The sequence below is a fragment of the Dendropsophus ebraccatus genome, chromosome 7, assembly GCF_027789765.1.
Source record: "Dendropsophus ebraccatus isolate aDenEbr1 chromosome 7, aDenEbr1.pat, whole genome shotgun sequence".
Lineage (NCBI taxonomy): Eukaryota > Metazoa > Chordata > Amphibia > Anura > Hylidae > Dendropsophus > Dendropsophus ebraccatus.
The window spans coordinates 55651970-55677726 of record NC_091460.1 but is presented as its reverse complement, the minus strand read 5'-3'; the positions used below and the strand labels follow the sequence as shown (position 1 = coordinate 55677726).

At 43.9% G+C, this 25757-nt stretch overlaps 1 protein-coding gene across 3 annotated transcripts in view; it reads right to left on the bottom strand.

The window, feature by feature from the left end:
• Window positions 1-20822: 20822 nt before the first annotated feature.
• N4BP2 (NEDD4 binding protein 2) overlaps window positions 20823-25757 on the bottom strand; it is a 54965-nt gene continuing 50030 nt past the window's right edge. For all 3 annotated transcript variants that reach the window (XM_069977547.1, XM_069977546.1, XM_069977548.1), the window contains one exon: window positions 20823-25207. In XM_069977547.1, coding sequence (XP_069833648.1) covers window positions 25162-25207 — 46 coding nt within the window. In that variant the 3' untranslated portion in view covers window positions 20823-25161. The remainder of the gene's footprint in view (window positions 25208-25757) is intronic.

Genomic DNA, 25757 nt, shown 5'->3' with positions numbered 1-25757 from the left:
GTATGGGTGTGCGTGTTAGATCTCCCCGTATGGGTGTGCGCGTATGATCTCCCCGTATGGGTGTGCGCGTATGATCTCCCCGTATGGGTGTGCGCGTTAGATCTCCCCGTATGGGTGTGCGCGTTAGATCTCCCCGTATGGGTGTGCGTGTTAGATCTCCCCGTATGGGTGTGCGCGTATGATCTCCCCGTATGGGTGTGCGCGTTAGATCTCCCCGTATGGGTGTGCGCGTTAGATCTCCCCGTATGGGTGTGCGCGTTAGATCTCCCCGTATGGGTGTGCGCGTATGATCTCCCCGTATGGGTGTGCACGTTAGATCTCCCTGTATGGGTGTGCGTGTATGAGCTGCCTGTCTGAGTGTACATCAGGGAGGAGCAAATTAATGGTAGTAGTGAAGTGCTTCGCTTCGCACGGCCGTCGGCTTGTCAGCTAGCTGCATTTGAGTTCTGCTCTGCATGTCTGGATAAGTGGGATACAGTCCTGGGTGAAGTTTTGCAGGACTGTATCCAGATTTTCGAGTCATCTGGAGCAGAGCTGAGGTGTATTATGAAGTTGGCTGGGGACACACTTCTATCAGTATCTGTACTGCTATACAGACAACAACAAAATGGCACTGCTCCTTTCCCCTCTTTGTTCTGTGAAAAGAAGGGGGAGGTGATGATGTCACAGCAGTAAAGCAGAGACAGCCTCTTTTCAGCAGCTGTATTTCAGGTTACTTTTTACCTGCTGGAGCTCCCCCTAGGGACCATCAGTGGGAAATATGAAAAATTAGATTATAAATTTTTCATATTTCCTTACATGTAAAAAATATAAATAACACATATAAATTAACCAAAAACAACAACAAATGTAATTTGAACACTTTCCAATTTTTTTTTTCTTTGTGACACATTCCCTTTAAGGGACGCCCAATCGTCTCAGGTACAAACAACTTGAGCCAGAATATAAGCCAGTACGTGGACAGAATCTTACGTCCCTTTGTGCAAACATTACCGTCATATGTACAAGATACGACGGATGTCCTAAAGCGATTAGAGGACATTCAAGTGGAGAAGGGGACCTATATTGCGTCATTAGACGTTGAAGCCCTATATTCATCAATCCCGCATGAGACAGGCTGTAAGGCGGTGGAATCTTATCTGAATACAAGGGGCATACAATACACAGCCCATAACAAGTTTGTTATGTCTTTGCTGAAATTTCTCCTCACTCGTAATTACTTCCTCCTTGGGGGTGACCTCTTCCACCAGCTGTGGAGTACAGCAGGGGTACAGCAATGGGGAGCCCTTGTGTCCCCAGTTACGCTAATCTATACCTCGGCTGGTGGGAGGATAGGGTCGTCTTCGGGGAGGAGATGATGCGCTGGACCAGACATATATCCTTATGGATAAGGTATATAGACGATGTTCTGCTCATCTGGACATCATCAGCATCCCACTTCCACCGATTCGTGGAGGTCCTAAATAAAAACAATTTGGGACTAAAATTTACCTCGAACCTGAGCACAGAGATGATGGTCTTTCAGGATCTTGAAATAAATGTCGGACCTGAGGGGAAATTGTTTACTACGATACACAGGAAGAAGACAGCAACAAATACACTGTTACAATGGGATAGCTGTCACCCGATTCCACTTAAATCGGGTATACCTGTAGGACAGTACCTCAGAGTCCGGAGAAATTGTACCACTATCCAGGAGTATAAGGAAAAAGCGCAGGAGTTAAAAGTAAGGCTCAGAAATCGAGGTTACCCGAATAAGGTCCTTAGGAGAGCGTATCATAGAGCCTTAATAAGTAAAAGAGAAGACCTACTGACTCCAAAAAAGAAAGAAGATGATGATGGGGTCTCACGAATAATTGGTACTTTTGATGCTAAAGCATGTGAGGTCAGAGAGATACTGTCTCGTTACTGGCAAATTCTAAAAATGGACCAGACAATTTCTGATGTTATCCCAAACAACCTCCAAATTACATACAGACGGGGGAAAAACTTAAAGGACAGGTTAACACATAGTTATATGCCTCCAAGGATATTAGACCAGAATTGGATGCAAACTACTGGGTCCTACCGGTGTGGTCATTGTTCGGTGTGTCCATACATGCAACCAGGTAAGGAAATCCACAGTAGCAGTACAGAGGAGAGGTACATTATCAGAGACCTAGGAAACTGCTCAACAAAAGGAGTTGTGTATATGTTGACCTGTCCATGCCCAAAAAACTATGTGGGGAAAACCTTTAGGAGCATGAGAGAAAGACTACGAGAACACATTAGTGACATAAAAAATAAACGAGTAACACCAGTGGCTGTCCATTTCAGAGAAGAACATGGAAGTGACCCAACAGGTCTGACATGCCAAATAATTGAATTAATCAAACAGACTAGAAGAAGAGGAGATTGGGACAAAAAAATTCTGAACAAAGAAGCTGAATGGACATTTAGATTAAAAACAGTGAAGCCCTGGGGACTAAATGATTTCATCTCCTATAGTTGCTTTATAGAATGAAATAAAAACAATAGTGGAGAAGGGGGTCTACATATACACCATAAAATAATTGAACCAATCATACAATGGATGAGGAATTCAACAAACAACAAAATCCAAACAGAAACTAAACAATAACAGAAAGGAACGCAACAAAAAACTAAATTTAAATAAAAATCAATAATAACAAAAATCTGAGCATATAGGGGATTAAGCTGCAACATTGGGAATGCATATGCAAAAAAACGCACATGTTCGAAAAAAACGCATCACAACAATTCACAATAGGCGGTTGCACGTGCGGGTATAATTGCAACAAAATTGTAACTAAAATTGGAGTACGGGTGAAGATTCATATGAATATCCACACTCAGGAGGAAATAAGGTTAGTTTATATTCATGCCTCGGTAAGGATGAACTGAAATAATAAGAAGTTACCACGGTACGGACTAGGAATGAAAACTAGGCTTGGCAGCCAATGCGGTCCAATGACCTCACATTTGGATTCACCAAGTTCCTCCTCCCAACACGTCAATCTGCAGGTCTGGTATGTAGAACAGGTAACCAGTAGGACGTGCGGACCACAAGTCATGTGATGGATAGAGGAGGAGCCAACACATAAATAGCGTGAGCTCACAGCTCAGAGTGTGGCCGCCATCAGAGCCGTACGCACATGTATAGCAAGTGTCTTAAACAATCATGCTAAACAAAGACCCCTGATGAAAAGTAGCGATAGAAACGGCATTGGGTTCTCAAGAAAAAGACTATATCTACTAAAAGGAAAGTAAAATACTTTACTACTACGTATATTATATTGCACTAAGAAGTCTTCTGTTTATAAAAGCACACCTGCACTATAGGACTAAGCTAAAAGGACCAGTGGAATAGTGCAATTAGTAGTGCAATGATTTAAGGACTGGTGCAATATTTATAATACTGTTTACATGGTGCGATTATTGTGCATAAAGGCCAGAAAATATAGAAATAGGATGGTGGCCGTTATAGATTAGTAAGAGGTGGTGAGTCACGTGTGTGTAAGGTTTTTTATTTTTTAATGAATGAAATAAAACTGAAATTTTAAAGGTTTTCATAACTCAGTGATTTGCATTACAATAGAACAAAACCTAAATACAGTCATACATCTCAGTGTGATATAGCACAGATGTATACACACATACAGACACCAGCACACATGTATACAGACACCAGCACACATGTATACACACATACAGACACCAGCACACATGTATACAGACACCAGCACACATGTATACACACATACAGACACCAGCACACATGTATACAGACTCCAGCACACATGTATACACACATGTATACAGACACCAGCACACATGTATACACACATACAGACACCAGCACACATGTATACAGACACCAGCACACATTTATACAGACTCCAGCACACATGTATACAGACATACAGACACCAGCACACATGTATACAGACACCAACACACATGTATACACACATACAGACACCAGCACACATGTATACAGACACCAGCACACATGTATACACACATACAGACACCAGCACATATGTATACACACATACAGACACCAGCACACATGTATACAGACACCAGCACACATGTATACGCACATACAGACACCAGCACACACGAATACAGACACCAGCACACATGTATACAGACACCAGCACACATGTATACACACATACAGACACCAGCACACATGTATACACACATACAGACACCAGCTCACATGTATACACACATACAGACACCAGCACACATGTATACAGACTCCAGCACACATGTATACACACATACAGACACCAGCACACATGTATACAGACACCAGCACACATGTATACACACATACAGACACCAGCACACATGTATACAGACACCAGCACACATGTATACACACATACAGACACCAGCACATATGTATACACACATACAGACACCAGCACACATGTATACAGACACCAGCACACATGTATACGCACATACAGACACCAGCACACACGAATACAGACACCAGCACACATGTATACAGACACCAGCACACATGTATACACACATACAGACACCAGCACACATGTATACACACATACAGACACCAGCTCACATGTATACACACATACAGACACCAGCACACATGTATACAGACTCCAGCACACATGTATACACACATACAGACACCAGCACACATGTATACAGACACCAGCACACATGTATACACACATACAGACACCAGCACACATGTATACAGACACCAGCACACATGTATACGCACATACAGACACCAGCACACACGAATACAGACACCAGCACACATGTATACAGACACCAGCACACATGTATACACACATACAGACACCAGCACACATGTATACACACATACAGACACCAGCTCACATGTATACACACATACAGACACCAGCACACATGTATACAGACTCCAGCACACATGTATACACACATACAGACACCAGCACACATGTATACAGACACCAGCACACATGTATACACACATACAGACACCAGCACACATGTATACAGACACCAGCACACATTTATACAGACTCCAGCACACATGTATACAGACATACAGACACCAGCACACATGTATACAGACACCAACACACATGTATACACACATACAGACACCAGCACACATGTATACAGACACCAGCACACATGTATACACACATACAGACACCAGCACATATGTGTACACACATACAGACACCAGCACACATGTATACAGACACAAACACACATGTATACAGACACCAGCACACATGTATACAGACACCAGCACACATGTATACACACATACAGACACCAGCACACACGAATACAGACACCAGCACACATGTATACAGACACCAGCACACATGTATACACACATACAGACACCAGCACACATGTATACACAAATACAGACACCAGCTCACATGTATACACACATAGACACCAGCACACATGTATACACACATACAGACACCAGCACACATGTATACACACATACAGACACCAGCACACATGTATACACACATACAGACACCAGCACACATGTATACACACATACAGACACCAGCACACATGTATACACACATACAGACACCAGCACACATGTATACAGACACCAGCACACATGTATACAGACACCAGCACACATGTATACACATATACAGACACCAGCACACATGTATACATACATACAGACACCAGCACACATGTATATATAAACACACAGACACCAGCACACATGTATATATAAACACACAGACACACACTTACTCTGACCAGGGAAGCTCCAGGTCCCAGGTGCTGCAGTCCCTCTCCTCACACAGCGGCTCCCCGCCCCTCCCCCTCCTTCTCCGACATCCCAGCACAAGTGAAAGCAGGAAGAGGAGATAGTGAGGGGCGGGGAGGGGGCCCTGTGTCTCTACTGCTTCCTGCCTGTGCGGTACAGCTGTCAGGAGCCTGTATGCAGGGAGGCTGGATCCTTGTTTGAGCTCGGGCCCCTGACAGCTGTACCAGGGGCGTAGCTAAAGGCTGATGGGCCCTGGTGCAAAATGTTAGCTTGGGCCCCCCCCATCTCACCCAATCAGGCAAAGTCATATCTAACGTTATATCCTATTACTCTAATGTGCCACCATGTTCTAATGCACTGCGACTGCCTCCACCTCATGTACTGCACTACTGCCCCTATAATTAATGGACTGTACTGTGTCATTGTCTAATCATTGTATTCCAGTCTTTGACTCTCCAGCTGAAAAACTACAACTCTCATCATAAACTGCCAGTTGGAGATGGGGGTTGTAGTGCTGCAACCTGAAGAGCCACATGCTGCAAAACTACAACTCCCATAATAAACTGTCAGCAAGGCACGATGAAGTTTGAACTTCTGCAACCTGGAGAAATCACCTGATATCACCTGCAGTCCTATGTAACACCACATAACACAGTGGTATCTCTGAGTACAGATAATGTAGTAGATTTCACCTGCAGTCCTATGTAACAGCACAGATAACACAGTGATATCTCTGAGTATAGATCATGTAGTAGATGCCACCTGCAGTCCTATGTAACACCACAGATAACACAGTGATATCCCTCTGAGTACAGATAATGTAGTAGTCACCTGCAGTCCTATGTAGCAGCACAGATAACACAGTGATATCTCTGAGTACAGATAATATAGATGTCACCTGCAGTCCTATGTAACACCACAGATAACACAGTGATATCTCTGAGTACAGATAATGTAGTAGCTGTCACCTCGGGGCACCCCTACTAAATGATGTTCTACAAAATAAGAAAAGTGTCATACAGGGACTCACAGGTGACGTCTTCTTTGATCTGAGGCGTCACTTTCCCTTTTCCTCTCCATCCGGCCCAGACCTCCATGATGATTCCTTCCAGATATGTTTCATCTTTTCAGAACCTGCGAGACAAACAATTTAGGCTCCGCACATTTCTAGCAACTTCCTTTCCTTTCTCCCTCCTGTCGGCTCCCATAGTAACTGCGCTGTTTGGTGTTATGTGCAGTAAAGCGAGTAGGAATGTGGGATGCCTCCTGTATGTAGGATCCTCTGCTGTGCCCCCTGTATGTAGGATTCCCTGCTGTGCCCCCATGAGCTAATAATGCCCCCAGAGATGCCCCCATGAGCTAATAATGCCCCCAGAGGTGCCCACATGAGCTAATAATGCCCCCAGAGGTGCCCCCATGAACTAATAATGCCCCCAGAGGTGCCCCCATGAACTAATAATGCCCCCAGAGGTGCCCCCATGAACTAATAATGCCCCCAGAGGTGCCCCCATATACTAATAATGCCCCCAGAGGTGCCCCCATACACTAATAATGCCCCCAGAGGTGCCCCCATATACTAATAATGCCCCCAGAGGTGCCCCTATATACTAATAATGCCCCCAGAGGTGCCCCCCATGAGCTAATAATGCCCCCAGAGGTGCCCCCATATACTAATAATGCCCCCAGAGGTGCCCCTAAAAAAACAAACATCCTACTCACCTAATCCACGCTGTGCAGGCAGCAGCTCTTCCTCCTCTTTTGGCTCCATCTTGCGAGCCGCAGGGACGGTACTTCCGGCAGGCGTGATGACGTCACATGATCACGCCTGCCGGAGAGGTCACGTCCCGGCCTCCCATAGTCTGCTGGTATGAAGTGCCGGCAGCCTATGGGAGGGAATACAGGAGGAGGACGCTGACAGGTCCTGCTCCTGTATTCTCATCACTTTAATGTTCCGCCCGCTCACTGTGCGGGCGGAACATCAAAGCGATGTCTGCATCCTGAGAAGCTGCGTGGCCGCAGCTTCTCGGGGTACTCAAAAACAAGTGGCAAGGGGGGCCGTGCGGGCCCCCCTAGTGTAGGGGCCCGTTCGCCATGGCGACCGCTGCGACCCTTATAGCTACGCCACTAAGTAATGCCCTGATGGCGGCTCTGACTGTAGCTGTTAGGTAGCCGGCAGGGGAGGTGGGTGCTAGCGGACGGGGGGCGGCGGCCGGCGGGCCCCCCCCATGTCTCTTAGGGTCCGGGCCCCATACGGCAGTACCAGTTGTACTGCCCTATCGGCGGCCCTGTCCACGCCCACCAGACCGCCCTGAACATGGACAGCCTTTTTGGGTGCTTGCTACGCCCCTGTCCCCGTCAGTCACAGTCACCGGCTGCTTAACCAGCGCCAGTGTCCCACATTGTGTATTCCCATAGATTATTGTGTTTCTTTACTCCTACACAGTGTCGGACTGGGGCACCTTGGGCCCACCAGGGAATTTAATTCTAGCGGCCCACCCTTCATATACCATATGTAACCAGCGCCAAACCTTCACTTTACTATAGCGAGTTTGCATGGCGTTGTGTATATGACCATTAATGCTAGCTCACTGCTAGTAACTAGTCAGCCACTCTGCGAACAGGAGAAGTCCAATGAAAGTAACAAATCTCAGGCAGGGGTGTTTAGGAACATAATAACGAAAGTATACTTACCCGACCCTATGCCCTTGTAGCGCTTCCTTAACCTGATGGTTAAGGTAGCTACTGCTACTGCTACTGATGGGCGTTTCTTGTGTCTGCAATTAGAGACCATCTGTGCCACAGCTCCTTCTGAGCATGTGCAACCCTTTTTATGGACCTTAGAATACAGTTTGTATAAGACACTTGAGAAAGAAGTCAGCACGACTTCGAAACGCGTTGTGTCATTGTTTTAATAAATTTTTATAGTTCTATCTACTTTTATCTTGCCTATCTTGGATCTGCGCCTGAATATACCCAGAGTTTTTTGGAGTGGAGGATCTGACTATTTGCTTACCGGTTTGGTCTCTGGGAGTGGCTGCGGTCCACACACATGCGTTACTGAGTGTTGTGCCTTCCATATGCACAACCATTACAGGTGAGAGTCTCCAATTACTCGCCTGTTTTTTTGCACATTTGCCATCAGACTTCACACTATGGAGCGCTGTCCATACTTCTCTTAACCCCTTAAGAGTCAATTTTTGTGCTTTTGTTTTTTTACTCCTCATGTATAAAAGGTCCTAGTGCTTGCAATAGTCTTTTTTATTAAATGCATTTTTAGGCTATGTTCACACTACGTAAAAGTACGGCCGTTGTTGCCATCGGCACAAGGCACATTGCCTTGCCTTCTATGGGATCCCGGCCAGAGCACATACACATTGTATACGCTCCGGACGGGATCCTGTACGGCCCCGCAACTGACTGACGTCAGTTTTCTGCTGCCGCAATTCAATGAAACCCTGTCAATTCACACAATGAAGCGAGCGGCTCCGGCAACTTGCTTCATTGTGTGCAGGGGGAAGTTCTAAAAGCAGGCGTGTGCTAAAAATACTATTGCAAGCACTACGGCCAGAAAGATCATCCGGCCGGTACTGCTATACTGGCCGTTCCGTGACCCGGCCGGGTCACGGAACGGCCGGTCTAATACGTAGTGTGAACATAGCCTCATGCCGCACATGTTTGTGTCCTAATCCCATTCGGTGGCATACATGTGTTTTTTTTGTTTATTTTTGGCTGGTTCCACTTTCATCTTATGAAGAAGTCCTCTTTTATCTGCCTGGACTGGGTTGATGTCCCTGCTTGATTTGCAAAACACCAAACACATATCCTGCTATGATTTCACAAAACAAAACAAAAAACATAACAGAAAAATGTCCTACGGGTATTGCATTTCGCCATTCCCCACTGACTATATGATAACACCTGGTTACTGCGTTTTTGACCCCCAAAAATGCCAGCCATATAGTACATGAGAACATACCCCTCTCCCAAGGTTATTCACAGGATAAGGGATAACAAGATCTATAGAGAATTAACCCCTTAACGACATCGGGCGTACCCATACGCCCCCGTTGCCTGGGCTTTAACGCAAACGGGCGTATAGGTACGCCCGATGTTTCCCCGATCGCTGTGTGTTCACACACAGCGGTCGGGGAAGATGGCCTGCTATAAATCATAGCAGGCCATCTTAGCTTCACGGCACGGGGGGTGGTTAACACCCCCCGTGCTTACGATCGCCGCTATAGGCTGATCAATTCAGATCAGCCAATAGCGGCGATCGGAACCTTTCCGGGTCATCGGTGACCCGATGACCCGGAAAAAAATGGCGGTCGGTGCTGTCCGAGGACGGCACCGACCGCCATTACTGAAAAAAGTAATGGTGGTCACCGTGCCACCGGCCCGATGGCCGTGAACGATCAGAGTCCCACAATATAGTAAATACCTGCCCTGGACCCCTCAGCTAGGTAGCCGAGGGGTCCAGAGCAGGTATTTGTACATTACTCACCTGTCCCGGGCTCCTGATCGGCGTCTTCCGGGTTCGCGGCGTCCTCGTCTTCGGCTTCCTCCGTGACGTCACGTTCGGCTTCTCTCGGCTATTTTCGGCTCCAGCGTCGGCTTCTTCCGTATTTTGCGCTCTGCTGCCCTCTAGCGGCTGATATGTGTAATACACTTATCAGCAGCTACAGGGATGTTCAGAATATAGAAAAAGTTTTTTTTTTTTTTTTTCAAATTTTTTTTTTCTATTTTCCACACCCTATCGCCGCTGAGTGTTGATCAGCATCGCACGAAAGTGCGCTGCTAATCAGCAACTCCTCCTTTTTGGCGTAGGGTGTTTTTTTTCTATATTCTACTGCCACGGTCTGCTTATAAGTGCGGCATTTATCAGCAACTCCTTTGTTGGCGTAGTTTTTTTTTTTATACTTACTGTAAAAAAACACGTAAAAAAACACTACATTACACCACACTACATTGAATAAAGTTTGACACTACACCACTACATACCCCATATACTAGTCCCCGTATAAAGATGGCCCCTAGGGTATTTTCGGTGTCGGACGCATACATTATTGCCTCCGACACCGAAACAGCCAGTAAGGATGAATGGGGGGATCCTTCTTTCCTCCATTCATCCTCATCATCCTCATCATCCAGTGACGTGTCTGGGGGTAGCGTAGCGTACGCTGCCCCCCAGACACGTCTTTTCCGCCAGTACCGTCCCAATAAGAGATGGCGGTATGGTGTGAAATTCTACAAACTGTGTGAGCGTACCTTAGGGTACACTTACAGATTTAGGGTACGTGCACACTGCGGAATGGCAAAGGATAACTCTTTGTGCATTCCACAGCTGGCACCCGCCGGCGTACTGATGCAGGCGTGTGTCTCCACCCGTGTCATAGACTCCATGTTATGCATGGGCGGATTCCATCGTCCGTCCAAAGAATGAACACGTTGGACGGAGAGCGGAATCCGCCCGTGCATGGAATGGAGTCTATGACACGGACGGAGACGTGCGCCTGCATCAGTCCGCCGGCGGGTGCCAACTGTGGAATGCACGAAGGGTTATCTGTCGCGATTCCGCAGTGTGCACGTACCCTTAGAGTGTATGAAGGAAGGGACACCCGAATCCAGCCCCCAGATGCCCCCTCCCCCCCCCATCCTCGGAACAAGTGGGAAGATCGTCCGGGAACTGATCTTCCCACTGCTGGATAAAGATCACCACCTGTACGGGGATAACTTTTATACCAGCACCCCCTCTTCCGGTCCCTCGCTGCCCTGTAGCTTGCGGCACGATCCGAACATATCAGAAGTAGTAATAGCGCCCTAATATTTAGCAGCCATGGAGCGGACCCAGCGCTTCTGGATATGAAGGACCCCGTATCGCACCAGGGCAACATTTTCCAGGTGACGTCCCCCACACTGGAGAACGGGAGACCCCAGAAGAAGTGCAGAGTGTGGCGTAACAGGGGGATCAGGAAGGACACCATTTACCAGTGTGACACCTGTCCTGATCACCCCGGCCTCTGCATACTGGATCGCTCCAAGGCGCACCACACGTCACTGGGGTTCTACATTATCTAAATTCTGTCCCTTATTCCTATTTCAGGGGTCACCCTGATCCAGGGTTATTCTGATCGCCATTATGGAGTCGGGAAGGAATTTTTCCCCTGTGATGAGGCTACTGTTGTCTGCCTCACGAGGGGTTTTTGCCTTCCTCTGGATCAACACAGATTGGGTTTGATGGACACCTGTCATTTTCAACCTTATAAACTAATAATTGGCCTAATACCCCCAAATAAATTAGAATTGTCCCTTTTCCCCAGCTAAGTAGGTATGGCCACCATTCCCATTAGAGGATGCCATGATACAATTACAAAGCCTCTGTGCGGCCAGGACAGTAGAAACCCCCCACAAGTGACCCCATTCTGGAAACTACACCCCATAAGGAATCTAACAAGGGGGGCAGCGGGGATATGGCCCCCTGGTGACGGCCACATTTGGGACGTGAATATGAAAAAAATTGTATTTTTAATTTTCTCGGCACATGTTCTACGTAAGTGCCCGTCACCAGTGGGGTCCATATCCTCACTGCACCCCTTGTTAGATTCCTTATGGGGTGTAGTTCCCAGAATGGGGTCACTTGTCGGGAGTTTCTACTGTCCTGGCAGCACAGGAGCTTTGTAATTGCGACATGGCCTCGATCCTCCATTCCAGCCTCTAAATGGCGCTCTGTCCCTTTGGTGACTTGCCCTGTGCCCATATGGCACATTATGTCCACATGTGGGGTATTTCCGTACTCAGGGGAAATTGCGCTACACATTAAATGTTTTTTTTTATCTTTTAACCCCTTGTGAAAATGAAAAAAAATCAAGGCTAGACCAACATTTAGTGTAATTTTTGTAAAATTTTTACTCTAAATCATTAATCTTGTCATGATTTTTTCATTTTCACAAGGGGTTAAAAGATAAAAAAAAAACATTTATTGTGTAGCGCAATTTCCCCTGAGTACGGAAATACCCCACATGTGTACATAAAGCGCCATTCGGGTGCAGGGTAAGCCTCCGAAGGGACGGAGCGCCATTTGGTTTTTGAAGGCTGGATTTGGATGGAATGGATTTCGAGGGGCCATGTTGCATTCAAAAGGCCCCTGTGTTGCCAAGACAGTTGAAACCCCCCACAAGTGACCCCATTATGGAAACTACACCCCTCAGGGAATGTAACAAGGGGTGTAGTGAGCATATGGACCCCACTGGTGACGGGCACAAATGTGGAACAATGTGGCATGAAAATGAAATATTACATTTTTTACACTATAATGTTGGTTTAGCCTTGAATTTATCATTTTCACAAGGGGTTAAAAGAGGAAAAAAAAACAAAATGTGTAGAGCAATTTCCCCCGAGTCCGTAAATACCCCACATGTGGACATAAAGCGCCATGTGGGCGCAGGGAAAGCCTCCCAAGGGAAGGAGCGCCATTTGGATTTTGGAGGTTGGATTTGGCTAGAATGGATGATGAAAGCCATGTCGCATTTACAGAGCCCTCGTGCTGCCAAAACACTGGAAACCCCCCACAAGTGACCCCATTCTGGAAACTGCACCCCTCAAGGAATCTAACAAGGGGTGCAGTGAGGATATGGACCCCTTGATGACGGGCACATTTGTGCCATGAAAGTGAAAAAATGAAATTTTTTACTTTTACGTCACATTGTTCCACATTTGTGCCCGTCACCAGTGGGGTCCATATGCTCACTGCCCCCCTTGTTAGATTCCTTGAGGGGTGTAGTTTCCAGAATGGGGTCACTTGTGGGGGGTTTCCAGTGTCTTGGCAGCACAAGGGCTCTGTAAATGCGACATGGCGCTTGAAATCCTTTTCAGTGAAATTCAGCTTCCAAAAGCCAATTGGCGCTCCTTCCCTTTGGAGGCTCGTCCTGCGCCCCCTTGGCACTTTATCGCCACATGTGGGGTATTTCCGTACTCGGGAGAAACTGCGCTACACATTTTGTGTCTTTTTTTGCCTCTTATCCCTTTAAGAAAATGAAAAATTGAAGGCTGGAACAACGTTTTAGTGTAAAAAAAAAAAAAAAAAAATTTCACGCCATATTGTTCGGAAAATCTGTGAAGCACCTATGGGGTCCAGATGCTCACCGCACCCCTTGTTACATTCCTTGAGGGGTGTAGTTTTCTAAATGGTGTCCCTTTAGGGGTGTTTTTTAGGTTTTGGCACCCCAGAGCCTCTGCCAACCTGAAGTGGTACAGTCAAAAATGAGGCGTTGAAAATCACTAGGCGCTCCCTTATATCTGAGGCTTGTGGTTGCGTCAAATAGCGCAATAGGGTCACATATGGGGTATTTCTATAAACTGCAGAAACGGGACAATAATTATTGGGGTGCATTTCTCTGGTAATAGGTTTATAATTATGAAAAATATTGGATTACAATAAAATCTCTGCACAGAAAATTAAAATTTTCAAATTCCTTACACACTTAGCTTTTATTTCTGTGACTCCCCTAAAGGGTTAAAACACTTTCTGGATATGCTTTTGCAGAGTTTGGGGGGTGCAGTTTCTGAAATGGGGTGCTTTGTGGGGCTTTCTAACATACAGGCCCCTCAAATACACTTTAAACCTGAACAGGTCCCTAAAAATATCTGATTTTGAAATTTGACTGAAAATTTGGAAATTTGCTGCTAATGTTTTAAGCTCCCTATCGTCTAAAAAAAATGAAAGATCGTTTAATAAATGCCGCCAACATAAAGTAGACATGTTGCTAATGCTATTTAATATATAATTTATGTGGTATAACCACTTTCTGTATACGCAAAAAAGTTTCAAAGTTGGAAAAATGCATTTTTTCACATTATTTGGGATTTTTTCATAAAGATTTGTTATGAGTATCGACTCCAATTTACCAGAAATGTAAAGTACAATATGTCACGAGAAAACAATCTCAGAATCAGCCGGATAGGTAAAAGCATCCCGAAGTTATTAATGACTAAAGTGACACAGGTCATATTCATAAAATTTGTCTCTGTCATTAAGGCCATTTCAGGCTCTGTCCTTAAGGGGTTAATGGAGCACCGTCCCCACTGTTTATTTGAGGGGGACACGTTCCCCACAATTTCGTGACCACTGGAACCCATACGGGGGGGGGGGGGCAGCTACCTGGGCCACACCTGGATGTATGTGTGTGGGGGTGCAATACTTTTCCTTGATCTGATAATGCCTACACACACAAGAGCCACTGGGTTGTGTATATATGTTGTATATTTATGGTGGTGTCCATGTTGCTATAATTGGTGTGACCCAGTCACTTGAAAAAACCTTTTGACAAACCTTCCAGAAGTAGGTATAAACCTTGCATGTTTTTTCTTCAAGAGTTCTACTATCCAATGCTCCATCCTACTTGTGCTCATTGTGCAGGTGATGGATCTGTGTAGCAGGCAGATGTCCAGCTTTATGACTCTGCAATATGTGATGGATCCCCAACTCCCAAGCATAATGTTACACCAAAGAACGCAAAATAAAGACACAACACATTGTAATCAGGTGTCAAAGGGGCCCAATTTTATTTAAAATTACAGAACACCAAAAATGTCAGACCCCCAACTCACAAAGAGTCACCCTCCAGCACTCAGGCGAGGAAAAACCCCTGTGGGGGAAACCTTGAGGGAGCCATGGCTGGAGAGTTGCCCCTCCCCTGGGCTTAGAGGGTAATACCATACTATAAGTATAATAATCTGGATGTGAGAGAAATCTGGCTGCTATATCTGTCACCTTATTGATGGCTAGGCGGCTGTATGTCTTCTCCATCACAGATCCAGGTCCACTTCTCAAGAAGGTGGATGAATGGGCAGTCTAAAGCAGACCACTCCTTCTCCCCTGCTAGAACCTCCAAATTACATCAAGGGTAGGGGGCAGTACAGTAGTCAAGCTCATGGTCCTCTGGCGCATCCAAGATGGCACTGATCAGGGTGCGGTGCATTGCTTTATGGAATCTTCTTTATGACATAAGCGCTTGTCATCACAGTGCACGGTTACCATGGTGACTGCAGGTAAACACATCTGAAGCATTAACCCATTAATGACTGGCGATGCACTTTACTGCAGAGGTCACTAAACACACTTGTGACCAAGCAAACAGCCTATGGTTAGGCCACACTAAGAACACTAAATAATATGGTTTGATGTGGCCCATAGCAACCAATCACAGCTCAGCTTTCATTTCTCAGATTACTTTTACTTGGTAAAATAAAAGCTTAACTGTGATTGGTTGCCATGCGCAACTCAGTCTAACATGCCCATAGCAACCAATCAAAGCTCAGCTTTAATTTTATATGAGCTGTGATTGGTTGCTATGGGCAAATCAAACTGTGTTTTGTCTCTGGCAGATTGATAAACTTTATAGCAATGGAGCAGCTTTATGATGATGATGATGATGACTGAAAACACAAGACATCAAGCTCCCCCATAATGCTTTGCAGTCAGCCCTTCCTCCATACCTCCCAACTTTTTGGAGGGACGCTTGTGGTTCACAGACATTTCTATACACTACAATTCCCAGCATTTCCAGTCACTCAGTTTAGAATCCACTGGTACATGGTTATATACAGCAGATTTGGTAACATGTAGGAGACTGCTGACAATCTGATGTAATTGTATGTGGAAAGGGCTGCCAAAGAGTATTATTAATAAAGGTGTTGAGATGAATAGAAAAGGAGGGGATCCCTACCTGGAAATCCTCCAGAGTTATAGACAAGCAGTATGGGTGGCATGTAACACTACATTTCATGGGAAATCGGTGATCATCTGATTAGCTGATCACTAGAGAAACCCCACTGACTGAACAAAAGGGGTTGTTTAAAAGTAAAATAATTCACAGTATTAAAGGGGTACTTCAGAAAAAAAAAAGTTTCAATAATATGTAATTTACTTCTATAAAAAGAAAATCTCCAGTCAGTACTTACCAGCTGCTGTATGTCCTTCAAGCATAGATGTATTCTTTCCAGTCTGACACTGATCTCTGCTGCCACCTCTGTCCATGTCCGGAACTTTCCAGAGTAAGTTCCTGACATGAACAGAGGTGGCAGCATAGAGCACTGTGTCAGACTGAAAAGAATACACCACTGCCTGTAGGACATACAGCAGCTGATAAGTACTGGACGGCTTGAGGGTTTTAAATAGAAATAAATTACTTAATGTCTCAAAGCCGCTCAGCGATTCAGCGGCCGAGGCGGGACTCTGCTACGACCGCTGAATGGCTGAGCTGCCTTGAGACGTCCTTGTCTCAAGCCGCAGCTTAGACCAGGAAGCGGCTGCAGGGCGGGAGAACGGGGCTGCACGATCCAGGATCCGGCACTGGAATCAGGGAGGTAAGTGACATGCGGCCTCTATATCTTCCCCTTCCCCGGCCATACAGGGAAAATACACATAGCCCGGAGTACTCCTTTAAGTTTCTTGAAAGGAGAAGTCCCATGAAACGAACAAATCTCAGGTAGGCAGGGGGTGCAGGAACATAATAAAGAAAGTATTCTTACCCATCCCTGTGCCCCCGAAGCTCTTCCTTAATATTCTCATACTGATAGCCATGACCTCCTGCAGCTCCTTCAGCTGCAACATCACACACTCGGCTGATGTATTGCCCAATCAGCCAATCACCGAATGGCTAGGGCCATGACATACACGGAACCCAGTCTGAAATGATTGAAAATGACTTCCAGCGGCTGTGTGAGAGAGAGTGGCGCAGGGGCATGGGGACTGGCGGGTATAGTTTCTTTATCATCTTCCCGCACCCCCCTGCCTGCCTGTCATTTGTTAGTTTCAGGAGACTTTTCCTTCAAAGGAATCTGCTGACACTGTTAGATGCTGTTAGGTCATTGTACCTTAAAAACATTTGCCTGTGCTTCTGTAGCATAGAAAATGTTATTATTCTCTGCTACAAAGAGGCTTCTCCAAGCTCCTTAATAGCTAAAAGCTAGAAAGTCTCCCCTCTCCTCCCTCCCTGCTTAATTTACACCTGCTGGTTTAGGTATGGGAGGGGGAGTTATAGGTGTGTGCACATAATGTGTACATACATATAAATATGAACAATACACACACCAATAAAGAAATGCACATTACCTATATTCATACATAGTATGAGCACTATACACACATCTAAACAAATGCACATTACATATATGCATATATAAAACACACACACATGCACCATACCCACAGACTCGCACAATATACATACTTCATGTCCACACACACAGATTTAACCCTGTTGAGGTGGTGGAGGGTCCAAAAGGGAGAGGAGAGGGGCTGCGCTAAATCTGCACACTACATGCTGCTGCCTGTCACCCTAGTCACTCCCTGCCTCTACATAATATGATGAAACCCCAGGTTACTCTATAGAGGCAATGAGTGACTGGGTGAAAGGCATGTGCTGGATATGTCGTCCTAGAGCTGCTAGACAGGAAGGTCCACCTCCTGCTCAGGGGCCCACCAAGGGGTAGGGCGCACCGGGGGATTCCCCTGTGGGCCAGTCCAAGCCTGCTCCTATATGATGTAATAGACGTTAACCTGTTATCTTAACACACATCGGAGGCTGGGGGCTTTTATAACATTGGTGGAAGCTTGTGGTAACAGCCTTTGATATGGAGAAAACTTCCACATTTTAAAAAGGAACTGTGATTTCCCACAATATATAATCACCCAGGTCTGGAATGAGATTGTTTGGAGAAGTGAAATAAAGCTTAAAGTGTCGCCATTATTTAAAGCGTAACTATTGTTTTCAGAAAAATTACCCTAAATGACAATCATCAACAGTCCAAGCGATTTTAACAAACTCCGTGATAGGTTTTATTTAGCAAAAGTTTCCTTCTGTACTGAAAAAGCAGTTTTCCTAGCTTACCCCCTGACTTCAGAAGAAGCAGGATTTATGTGTCCATTATGCTCTATGGAGAGGGGAGGGGCTGAGAGGAGTCCTGCATAGCACAACACCCTGCAATCTTCTCTCAGCAAGTTCCTAGATAAGCACTGACCTTTCTGACCTCTGAATCCAGCGCTTTAGGTGCCCAGACAGTCTACAAACAGCTGATCTTCATGTCTCTTCTTCCTGCTCACTCATCTCCCTCGGACCCTCCATAGGATATAATGCACACAGCACAACCAGTCTTCACTTGCCAGTCTTACTTGCCTGTAATGAACTGATAAGAAGTGAGGGGGGAGGCTGGGAAATTTGAGTACAGAGAGAGGCTTTTTTGCCTAATAAAACCTATTATACAGTTTCTTAAAATCACCTATACTACTGATTTCTGCAATAAAAAAAAATAAGACAGTTACACTTTACATCAAAGATGGGAAACCTTCGGCCCTCCAGCTGTTGCAAAACTACAATTCCCATCATGCCTGGACAGCCAAAGCTAAAGCTTTGGTTGTCCATGCATGATGGGAATTGCAAAACTACAACAGTTGGAGAGCCAAGGTTCCCTTTTTCCGGTTTAAATACAGTGGTACCTCGGTTCTCGAACTTATATGGTTCCGGAAGGCAGTTTGAGAACCAAGCAGTTCGAAAACCGAGCAGTATCTTCCCATAGGAAATAATGTGAATGTGATTAATTGGTTCCAGCAGCCACCAATAATTACCTACAATACTCATTTATTACACTGATAAGTGCTCAGTATAATCACTACAGTACAGTACAGGACAGCACTATACTGTACAGGACATTAAACATAAGAAATGTTCATCAGAACCAGCAATTATAGTACAGTAGTCACCAACTCCTCACCCATCCTTTACTGTATAGAGTCCCCCCCATCCAAGCACTGTAATGTATGGGAGATGGTGGTGCACTGCCTGTACTACTGCACTGTATATGCACTCCAGCAGTCTTATACAGCACTGTACTTCATGTGAAGCCTCACCACTGCTTAACTCGCCAGGTACAACCCACCGTCCATGCTCGCAAAAATGTTCGAAAAACCGAGCAAAGTTCGAATTCCAGATACTACTTCTGGGTAAATTTTCGTTCGAATACCAAGCAGTTAAGAGTTCCAAAGCGTTCGAAAACCGAGGTATTACTGTATATATTTTTATAATAAATAAATTTTATATAAATTTATGGTGATGTTATTTCTAATTTTTAGTTATTAATATTAGGACTGCCTGTTCTGTACAGATTACTCTCCAGCAGAGTTTTTATCCCAGACAAAATTACATAGAAAGATGACACCAGTATATTCCCAGAGCTCAGGCACAAGCAAACCGCAGTTTAGCTTGTCAGCAAATATATAGCCTTTCCATCAGTTGGGTCATACGATTTAATGGTGACCCTCTGGAAATTACATGTGTTTCTGTGCTCTCATCTATATTTGTGGCGAAGCTGCTTAGACTATCCCACACAAGCTTTCCCTGGGGAAAGCTCCCAGAGATGGTACTGGCTTTAGCTACCCATGTGATGCTGTGTTGATGATAGGATTGAAAGTAGATTTGAAAGGGAGAGGAAACGGTTTGGTTGTCCAGGCAATGCAATGTAAAAGTCAAGATGGTGGCTGATCAGAGGTCACATGACCCAGATGCAGTACTGAAACGTATTGATGCAGCAGAGCTGCAATGAAACATGACACTTTAGGAATAGCAGTGATTTGTGTGTAATACATGGGCAAAAAAACACTGTATGGGGAAAAAGGTGACTACCCCTATAATAATGCCTAAAAATAAAATAATTACAGTATGGTCAACTATGTTGCTTCAATTATCTTCTCTCATATTTCTGAAAAATATTACTTCCTACATGTGTCCCAGGAGATCAGCCATTTACCTTGTTCCGGCTTATAACAATCTTGCTACTGCAGGCCACCTCCTCGCTGCTCTGCTTACAACAGGTAAACTGGAACAGGAAAAAATATAGAACTGGAACAGGAGGTTATATAAGTCTGACCTTTATATAACCCCCGTTTGCTCAGCCAGCTAAATGTATGGAATCATAAAAAAAAAAGCGTTCAAGATTTCCACAGTAATAGTATAGAACCCAAATAATCACTCAAAAATAACTTATTAAATTGACTTTATTTTTTTTTGTTCTAAAATATCAGTAAAACTGTGTACATTACCAAAATAATCAAAAACATCATCATACATGCCATAAAAGATGATTTTACCAAACTATAAAAATAGAATACAGAATTTACCTCTAGGCAATGGTCCACACATCCAACACATGGCAGATACAATATCAGGTAAACAAGCATGGAACCAATGACAGGAATAGTGCTCCCTCAGACAATACAAAATATGTACATTCCACATATAAAATTAGTATGTACACACAACATATAATACAAGTACATTGTTCAGGTCCCAGAAGATCAGAAGCACCACACCAATAAGCAGCATATTTCTATATTTAATAAAACTGTTCACGTGTCAAAACTACCCGCAACCTGACTAAGGTCTGGGGGTCCGTCAGTTCCTGTTTGGGTCAATTGGGAATCGATCATTGAACCATAATAACCAGTAGCTTTCATATTAATGTGAACAGTCTAAAACTGGCCGTGCATATTAAAGTAGGTAAAATCTGCCAGATTAGCTAAACCCCCCAATTTCAGCAGGATCAGCCAACTATCTAACGTAACTCTCCCCTAAGGATGATGTCAGGCAAGCTAGATTTTAACATGCCTGATTCCTTATGTTTTCAGGGAAATAAGTCATTGCCAGATGCCTCCCCTTTCTGCATTTAGAATACAGGCACACTTGTCCAAGCTATGCTTGGTTATGTGCTGAGGGATCTGGAGAGATATGTATCAGCTGAATGAGTGTTTAGCAATCTATTTCTATGACCAATCTAAGGGCCTGAATACACAGGGCTATTGGCTGAACAGGCTACCATTACCCTGTGGCTAGTGATCAGCCAATAAACAAGCAAAGCTTGTTTGTCAAATAACTGGGTTGATTTTACCCAGCAAAAAAAGATCACATTTTTTAATGTAATTGGGGATTTGCAGTTGACAGCTGATTGAAGCAAATCGAGCTTTAGGGTTCCCTTACACAGACAGATTTATCTGACACATTTTAGAAGCCAAATCCAGAAACAGAATATAAACGGAGAACAGGTCATAAAGGAAAGATTTCTCCTCTTTTCAAATTCATTTCAGGCTTTAGCTTCAAAAATCTGTCAGATAAATCAGTCTGTGTAAAGGCAACCTAAGGGCCCTATTCCACGGGACGATTATCGTTCAGTTTATCTTTAAATCGTTCGAATCTAAACGATAATCGTTCGGTTGAATAGCAGTTAATGACTAACGACCGAACAAGAAATCGTTGATCGTTTAATAAGACCTGGACCTATTTTTATCGTTGCTCGTTCACATTGAATAAGACGCCGTTCGCAGTAGTGACGAACGCAATAGCAACGACAAGACGACTGCAAGAACGATCATAAGTAACAATTATCTTTCCATGTAAATTGATGAACAATTTCGGGTCTTTTGCAATAGCGGTCGTTTGGATCGTTTATCATTATCGATTATGCGAACGATCATTGTTCCCGTGGAATAGGGCCCTAAGTGTGGCTGCATGATTATCGAGCAGGGTAAGAGACCTCCTAGATCTGTTTATTCAGCGGCTCAGGCTGTGTAACACACTCATGAAACTTTTTTACGCATTTGATATCCGTGCATTATTGTTATCGTGCTTCCTTCTGTTTCCTTTATAAAAATCAGTAGTAAACACCTGAGTTGAGATGACATTTTGGTATTTTTTAACAACCCCTCATGTAAAAATTTATTTACATAACTTCTAAACAGTGCAATAAAAATACATTTGTGTTGCTTGCAGCATACAATAAGAATTCGTCACTTCAAATGTGTTAGAGAGAAGAAAGGCAAGTTGAGGTACATATAATACAAAATTAATTGAAGAACAGGGGAAAATAAAAATATATTTAAACAAATCAAATTAAAAACCCTCATGCCAAATTAAGGAACAGCTCAAGATATAAAACCTAATGCAAGTTAACAAGTAGCAAAACTTTCGAGATTCAGGAAATTTTAGTGTTCGATTTGCAACTGAAAATAAAACCTAACAGAAAGTGAATTCTAAAAATTAAAGATTGTGATAAAATGTGTGATAATATTTTGTGATAAAAAAAGAGGAACTAAAATGCTGAGGTGTTAAGACAAAGGTGTAGACCACAGCCCGTAGTGCTGGACGTGGCCCAATAGAGAACAGGCTTATATAACATTACTATGTATTCGTAATAGAACATAGTGACCGTGCCCACTCTATTCTCATGGTACAGGCTGGTATTTACTAATTTATAAAGGTATATGAACCCAAGACATCAGAAACATCATCTACGCCATGTCACTAGTCCCTATTCTACTGACAGGCTCTATATTTGTTAATTTTGGAAAATGACTACCTCCACTGTTTAGGGGATTGGTAAAAGACGTTTTCCAGAAAAAAAAATATTGATAGTCTATCCACAGTATAGGCTACAATTCTGGTCTCCAGAATTAAGGAAAGAGTGAACTATTACAGGTGTATGCATTGATACATACAGCTGCATTATATGTGGATGTGTGTCTGTGTGACTGTTCAGCACACCATATTAAAATCAACAGAAAATCTGCAATGCAACATAATCTTACTGAAATGTTAGAACCCTTTAATAATGAAAGCTAAGCACAATGTTCAGAGTCACTCGATATTTTACTTAAAGGGAATGTGTCACTATAGTTACCCCCCAAAACCTGCTAATAGGTCCTGATAGGTAAAACACAGATTCCAAATATGTAAGGGTGTGTTTACAAGTGTGCAATACATTGTACTATCTATCAGAAACCTGTCAAAATAGCCATGATTATAGGATCATGGACAGTCACGAGACGCATTGATTTCAATGCCCCGAACACAGTAATATAGACATGTTTGTATTCAGACTCCAAAGCACTGCACACAGACATGTGCAGGAAATTACCCAAATGCTATTGAAGACAATAGGGCCCATGCCTGTAGAAGCTTGTATATGCTGGCAACCCATTTTGACAGATTGTCAACAAATACGTACAATGAATTTTACAATGGTAGAGTCAACCTGTCCCAAGCTGTACTTACTGGCATTCCTCTGCACTATTCATACGTAAGTTCCATATGCTGATGCTATTATGACACTAATCTTAGTAGTCCTTGGCATACATAAGCATATAGTTGCTTCACCTATCCAGCAGTCTTTGGGGGTAAAACATGGTAATAGATTCCATTTAATTGCATTATTAGAAATTCCCTATTAAGCACCTAAGATGCAACTTGATCCCTTCAAGGGGTTATCCCATGATTAAGAGCTAACCCCTATGCACAGGATAGGGAATAACTAGCTGATCAGTGGTGGTCCAAACAGTGGGACCCCTAACAATCATGAAAGCGGAGGTCAAATGACCACCAAATGATTGAAGCAGTAGCATGAATGCTGGTCCACTGCTCCGTCCACTATGGGACTTCTGGGCATAGCAGAGTTTAGTCCTAGAGAATGAATGCAGTGGTGGCCGGACAAGCATGCTGCAGCTCCATTCACTTGGTATACAACTGATCTCTATTCTCATGATCATCATCTAGTTATCCCGCATCCTCTTTAACTGTTAATTTATTGATAGCAGGGCAACAATGGAGACAAAACTGGATACAAATGCTGTTTTCTCAGCAAAATATAGGCATCATTTACTGCAGTCTGTATTCTGTTACTGAAGGAGCAGAGAGGACGCTACATTGTACACACAAGTACCTCTGTGCTCCCTCCGTTTCCAGAATACAAATTGCAGAGTATACAAGTGTTTTTCTCTGTCCATTACATATAGTGTTCCTGCTCACAGAGAGATTCAAGTAAAGTGACATATCCACATAACGCATACATTACAGAGTCTCCAAACGGGAAATAACTTGGCTCAGTATCTATCATACAATACTGGGACTAATATCAGAAGTACCTAAAATCAAAAAACAGTAAGATCAGCCTGTTCGAGTAACATGGATTCTGTACATGTAGCTGATTGCTTGCTTTGGAAACATAAAAGATCACACTAAAATTGGCATGGAGCAAATCAGACAGAAAGTCCACCCATAAGCACCAGTTTTTAGCCTTAAAAACAGTAAAGTGGCCACTGAGGCCGGCAGAAGATTGCCCATGGTAACAAACAAGGTGAAACCTCCTATAAAAAATACACAAGCACTTTTATATTGTCAGCACGCAACCCGCAACATCGGTCAGGTTAAAAAGAACAAAAACATACTATTATTTCACTTGGTTGTATAATGCTGATGTACTAGTCTGAGGACCATTAATACTATTCCCTTTATAAATCCTAGCAAGTGGATCGTGCTGTAAATACGCAGTCACTTCAATGCTACACGAAGAACGCCCAGGGTTTTTTCTTGAAATCTAAATGAAGAGAAGTGTTTATTATACTTTTGTATAAAATTTCAGTGCAAGAAAATACACTTAAAATAATGGTATACACAGAAGAGAGATCACTTCCTGCATTTGGTCTCTATTCTGCTGTTACTAAAGACCAAATAGCATAAGTGACAGAGCCTCAACTGCATCTGCCAGTAAGTGAGACACATAGTGGTCGATAATATAGCACTGCATGCAATATAGAAACAGGCCGTAAAATAAATGAAGTAAAATGCAGAGATGTAGTGCATCACCTCCCCTGCTGATTTAACATTATTTATTGGATATGACAGTAGTTCCCATTTAATGAGGCCCCTATCTGCCTTGACAACGATGAGCAACCTGCAATTGCATTGCAGGACACCGATATGACAACAGAAGTAGTCTTCTTCCTCTAACCACTTAGAAGCACTGATCAGAGAAAAATAAGCAGAAACAGAGTTATCTATGAACACATGCACATATGAACCTTCACTTCATTCACTCTCTATCGGATCTGCCAAAGGTAGCAGAGCATTAAATTTGGCTATCTTCA